The 6,325-nt window shown below is 35.1% G+C and overlaps 1 protein-coding gene across 1 annotated transcript; it reads left to right on the forward strand.

The window, feature by feature from the left end:
• The first annotated feature begins 1,165 nt into the window (after positions 1-1,165).
• Positions 1,166-6,309, forward strand: uts1 (urotensin 1). Its single transcript, XM_073856272.1, has 2 exons — positions 1,166-1,913; positions 2,901-6,309. The coding sequence occupies exon 2, from the start codon at positions 2,919-2,921 to the stop codon at positions 3,360-3,362; it is 444 nt and encodes a 147-aa protein (XP_073712373.1). The 5' UTR covers positions 1,166-1,913; positions 2,901-2,918; the 3' UTR covers positions 3,363-6,309.
• Positions 6,310-6,325: the final 16 nt, after the last annotated feature.

The following is a 6,325-nucleotide window of genomic DNA, read 5'->3' on the forward strand; positions in this document are numbered from 1 at the left end:
GAAAATACGGAGTGAGAGTCAGTTTCAAAAATGTCACAGGCCCAAATGTAGGCCCAATTTGTTTTTACATATTTATAACACTAAACCACTACCCTAAACCAAAAAAATCTTAACAAACTAAATATCATTGGAAAGGTCTGAGAGTGTAATTTACATATTTCCTCACCATTTTGGAAAAATTATGACGTAGTGAGAGTCAGCTTCTAAAATGTCACACAGCCACAGGTGGACCCAATTTGTTTTTACATATGAAGAGTTTTGTTGCAAAACGAGATAACTCCGTTTTTAACATTTTTGTCAAAACATGTTTATTATTATGTTATCATGTTATTATTTTGTTTTGTGGTGCTACTTAGCTGTATTTTTTAAGTTATGAAGGCTTAAATCAAAACAAACCAACTGCAGATGAATTGATATTAATTGGACTGCACAACCAAAAAACAAGATTTCTGAAAAATAAAAAACCGAGTTGCAACGGAGCTCTTTATATTTATAACACTAAACCCCTACCCTAAACCCAAAAAATCTTGATAAACTGGAAAGCTCTCAGAATGTAGTTTTAGGAATGCATATTAATTGTCTATATTCATAACAACACTATAATCTATTATAAATCTTTAAAAATGTTTACAAACTATGTATCATTGGAAAGCTCATATTTCAAAACGTTTTAGCAGTACAAAATAATGCAGTGACAGTAATTTATTAATTTGTGACATGAGTATGCAGCAAACCGTTGACACCTAGTGGCCGTTGTTTGTAAAACCAAACCTCATTTTTTGTGATTTTAACTTGAAATTTGGATCACAACTGCTTGAGACTAATGGCTTCATGTTTACATTATTACTTTTTTGATATATTTTTATATTTTTTATAAAATTAATATTTTATTGAATTAATTGTATTTATTAAAATAAATGTAAACTGCTATAACACTTTTTTTCTGTTTAATATTTTCACCTCAATACAATTCTGTGACAAACCTTAAATTGTCGTCTTTAAAACAAGACCAAGATTAGGCTTCTAGAACAAAAAAATGCCAGAATATTCATTTTAAGGTGCACATCAACTTTTCACCAACTTTCACCAACTTATATATATATATATATATATATATATATATATATATATATATATATATATATATATATATATAAGTAAATATATAAATTGTTTTTGAATTTTACCATATAAGTAAATAGTAATAAAACGTAGTATTTACTGCAGTTTATTGAGTTACTACATGTATGCTACAGAATACTATACTATACATTACAAACTGCACAACTTGCTATAATTTACTACAGTTTATTATAGTTAATACCAAAGTAGTGTACTACGGTCTTATTACTGTATATGTGGGGCACCAAACGTCGTTAATGGAATTGACTTATCGCACTGCCCAAAACAGACAAAATCGATAGGCTACAGAAAGAAGTGTTTTTTCTGTAATATATATATCAATAAGACTGAGCCAATAGGGTTTGGCTGCGTCCTAAAACATGTTCAGCACCTTGGACAGATATCGCGTGTCCCCGTCGCGAGCCCCTGCTTTCTACTCCCGTGCAGAAATCTAGTAGCAGCTCGCTTCACTAGGTTTATGTCAGATATAAGCCGTTTGACCAGGAAACACTAACAATTACTTCAGAATCAGTTCTGTTTAATGCTGTGGTTTATGCGTTAGTATCAAGTTTATCTCGTTGAAAACTTTAAAGAGAATCGTTTGCACCTTGAGTCTCACCTTGGATCAGCTCTTTTTTCCACTCTTTCGTTTGAGAATGGGCTCATTTACAAGCAGTTTATGCACCTCCACTGACGTCAATGGAGCTATCTTGGATGTATATAACCATTGAGCACGAGGCGCTCCTCTCCATCTGTCTGCAGACTCAACACAAGCAACACGAGACCATCGAGTAAGTTACCTTACATGACTTGCTTTCAACTTTTTTACTCGGGCCATTTAAGCTGGGTTTGATAGATTCGAGTATAAGGGCTTTTATTTTGTAGGTTTGTCATTGTTGTTCATATACAGAGATGATTATCTTTGGAGTAATTTCTTAAAATCGTTAAAAGTAGCTGCAGTGTGGAGTATGAAGTTGTTGTTTTTTTTAACTAAAGTTGATTAAACTCCAGTGTAATATTACATATTTTTTGTAAGTATATTATTAAACTAGCCTATTATTATTATTATAGATGAAACCGTGATCACGCTTGAGTGTTATTCAATGGTCTATTGTTTGTTTGTGATTTCATTAACTTTAATTATAATTTTTTTTAATTAACCCATTTCTGCCCACTACAAATACTAATAGCCGAGTATTTGCTAAAGTAAACTGTAGTAAAATTCCTAGATATTATATTGTTACACTGGTAAACAAAGTAGGCTATACTACAGTGTTTATCAATTCATTATAGTTAATACTTCATATAGAATACCGTATAGCCTATACATTAAGAAAAAGTTACTAAATAATATACTTTTACTGCAGTTTACTATAGTAAATGAGCTACTAAAAAGATAGCATATTACAGTATACAGTATATTTTTATATTTGTATTTTATTATTTACAAAGAATGATGACGTTAACTAAAAATAATAGTAGGCTAATGGCATCTCACTTGTAAAAACGAACGTACTTTCTACTCGCTTAGTAAACTGTGGTAAAATCTTAAATGCTAGTATGTTTGAGCCATATACATTTACAGTTACTATAGTAAATACTACAGACTTCTATATATATATGCTATACATTAACAAAGAGTAGCCTACTAATTGATAAACAGCATAATCCAGTTTTACTACAGTTTACTATAATAAATACTAAAGTATACTACAGTTGTATGGCTGTGTTATTGTGCATTACACTGCGTTATAATAATACACCTTTTGTTTTCTCAGACACCGGTCCGGTCCAGTATGAAGCCCGTGCCTGTGGTTCTGCTCATCAGTTCAGTGTTACTGAGCACTCACATCCCGCTGAGCATCTGTCGACCGCGTGATCTGCGCATCGGCAACAGCAACAACCGACTACACGACGCGCTATTAAACAGCGCTGGAGACGACGCAATGTCCTATCTCGTCGGCGAAAAAATCCTTCAATATTTGCAACGAAACCTCGGACCGCAGAAAGCAGGCGCTCTCGTGCACTTTCAGCACTTTCCCACGGCGAACGCGCGCGCGCCGGACGAGGACAACAGCTTGGATGAGCTCGTGGAGTTTAGCAAAAGAAACGACGACCCTCCGATCTCGATTGATCTCACCTTCCACCTGCTGAGGAACATGATCGAGATGGCACGGATCGAGAACCAAAGAGAACAGGCGGAACTGAACCGCAAATATCTAGATGAGGTTGGGAAATAGTTGTGTAGTTAAATGGTGACAGATCAAGTGGGCGAGTACAGATCAAGCTCAATGCACTCTTTCAAATCCCAACTCTTTGCTTTCTTTGACATGTTAAAAGCTCGTACTTAAAAATAAAGGTTCTACAATGGTGACTTGCTGCACTTTAGGTTCAGCAGAGAACCGTCTTCTTATCAAGAACCAGTGGGTTTTTGAGTTTGCTGTTTGGGTATCCTATTTAGAGATTGTAAAAAGTTCAAATGTTACTTAGCCGATCAGAGTACTGGCTTCGGGGTTCCTTATCTAATAAGGCACCTGGACATAGATGATTTTGTGAAGAATACATGATGCCATTAAAGAACCATTTCTATTTCACTAAAGGATATTTGTGTTTCTTTAGACTATTCAAAGGTACAAAAAAAGAAATGATTCTGTTAAGATCCATTGAATGAATGTTTATTCAGGGAACCAAAAATGGTTCTTCTATGGCGCCACTGTGAGGAACCTTTGTAGCACTTTTATTTTAAAGAGTGTGTGGCATCCAGCCTTGTTGGTTTCATTTGCAACCTTTATTTTTCACTCTTAAAATAATGTTCCTCTTAGGTTCTTTGTTAGGTGGTTCCACAAAGAACCTTTAACACAGAACCCTTCTGTTGCACAACAGGTTCTTTAGAGGAAAAATAATTCTACAGACTTTAAAAAGGTAAGAAAGAAATTGTTATTTTAAGATCCTACAGAACGGTTCTTTGGGGAACCAAGGATGGTTCTTCTATGGCGTTACTGTGGGGAACCTTTGTGGCACTTTTATTTTGAAGAGTGTGTGGCATACAGCCTTGTTGGTTTCATTTGCAACCTTTATTTTTCACTCTTAAAATAATGTTCCTCTTAGGTTCTTTGTTAGGTGGTTCCACAAAGAACCTTTAACACAGAACCCTTCTGTTGCACAACAGGTTCTTTAGAGGAAAAAGAGTTCTACAGACTATAAAAAGGTAAGAAGGAAATTGTTCTTTTAAGATCCTACAGAACGGTTCTTTGGGGGAACCAAAAATGGTTCTTCTATGGCGTCACTGTGAGGAACCTTTGTAGCACCTTTATTTTAAAGAGTGTGTGGCATCAAGCCTTGTTGGTTTCATTTGCAACCTTTATTTTTCACTCTTGAAATAAAGGTTCCTCATAGGTTCTTTGTTAGGTGGTTCCACAAAGAACCTTTAACACAGAACCCTTCTGTTGCAAAACAGGTTCTTTAGAGGAAAAAGAGTTCTATAAAAAGAGACTATAAAAAGGTAAGAAATAAATTTTTCCTTTAAAATCCTAGTGAACGGTTCTTTGGGGAACCAAAGGTGTTTTTTCTGCGGCATCGCTGTAAAGAACCTTTGTTTGCACCTTTATTTTTAAGAATATGACAGGAGTTTGTTGTGCTATACACTCTTAAAAATAAAGGTGCTTAAAAGGTTCTTCACAGTGTTGCCGCATAGAACAACCATTTTTGGTTCCTCAAAGAACTATTCAGTCAAAGATTCTTAGAAGAACCATTTTTCATACTTTAAATAATCTAAAGAACCTTTTTGAAACAGTTTGGTTCTTCGCATATTTAAGGTTCTTTATGGAACCATTCAGCTAAAATGGTTCTTCTATGGCATTGTGAAGCACCTTTATTTTTAAGAGTGTATGCAGCAGCTCTGGGCCATTTCAGAACAAAGAACCATATGCAAGAACCATCATGACAGTGCCCTCTCAACACTGCCCATAACAAATAACCTTTTGGGTGGGTTAAACTGTGTGTAACCAAATCTTTCAATTCAATATAAAATTGTAATGTTTTGGCACCCTTTTAATGTTTACTCAGCATTACAAATGCCAACTTTTCACCAGAAACAGTCTGATCTCTGTATTACTAGGCTACTAAAACACGACAAATCCTGCTATTGCCAATTAGTATTCTGCTAATATAGGGTTTGCATCTGTATTGTTGACTTTGTTCTTGTAAATCAGTGTTTCATCAAAGCAGGGAAAGTTTTTTTGTTTGGTTGCATCCTCTCAATACTTGCCAACAGGGACTATGGAATGTTCTCATGACATATAAGTGACATATAATAACAAGTGCATATGACATAATAAGTGCAAACGTGTGTTTTTCTCACTATGGCTACATGGTGGAAACGACGTTTGTAGCACTTAAAGGGACACTCCACTTTTTTTGAAAATAGGCTCATTTTCCAACTTCTCTGGTGTTTAACATTTGTTTTTTATTGTTTTGGAATCCATTCAGCTGATTTCCGGGTCTGGCGGTGCCAGTTTTAGCATAGCTTGGCATGATCCATTGGATCTGATTGGACCATTAGCATTGCGCTCAAAAATGATATTACGCAATGATGCTATGCAGTGCCCGAAAATAGTCCCCTGCTATTGAAAGTTACCCAAGGGGGCTATTTTCGGGCGCTGTGTAATATCATTGCGCCTGCTGCAGCCATTTTACGGCAGCAAAGTCCTTCATTATTACGCCAGAATGAGAGTATAGTTCCTAGCCATATCTGCCTAGAAAATCACAACTTTTAATTTTCGGTCGTACACAATGTAAGTACAGAAGAGTCAAGTTTTAAATAGGAAAAATATCCAAATAACTTTTTGGTTATTTTTGAGCGCAATGCTAATGGTTTAACCAGTTTCAATGGATTGTGCTAAGCTATGCTAAAAGTGGTTCTGCAGACCCGAAGACAAAAAGAATGAATTCTTAAATGGTAAAAGTCAAATGTTTAACACTACGGGACATGGAAAATGAGCCTATTTAAAAAAAAAAGTGGAGTGTCCCTTTAAACCAAGAGGCTTATCCACATTTTGTGACAGTGATGTTGGACAATATTACAAAGTGCTTGATATATATTGTATATTGTATATTGCTTATCATGATGTAAATGACATTATATTGCACCTAAATGCATAAAACATGACTTTGTATTTTGAACATGAATCTGCAGAAATAAATG

The sequence above is a fragment of the Misgurnus anguillicaudatus genome, chromosome 18 (assembly GCF_027580225.2).
Source record: "Misgurnus anguillicaudatus chromosome 18, ASM2758022v2, whole genome shotgun sequence".
In the NCBI taxonomy this organism is placed as follows: Eukaryota; Metazoa; Chordata; class Actinopteri; order Cypriniformes; family Cobitidae; genus Misgurnus; species Misgurnus anguillicaudatus.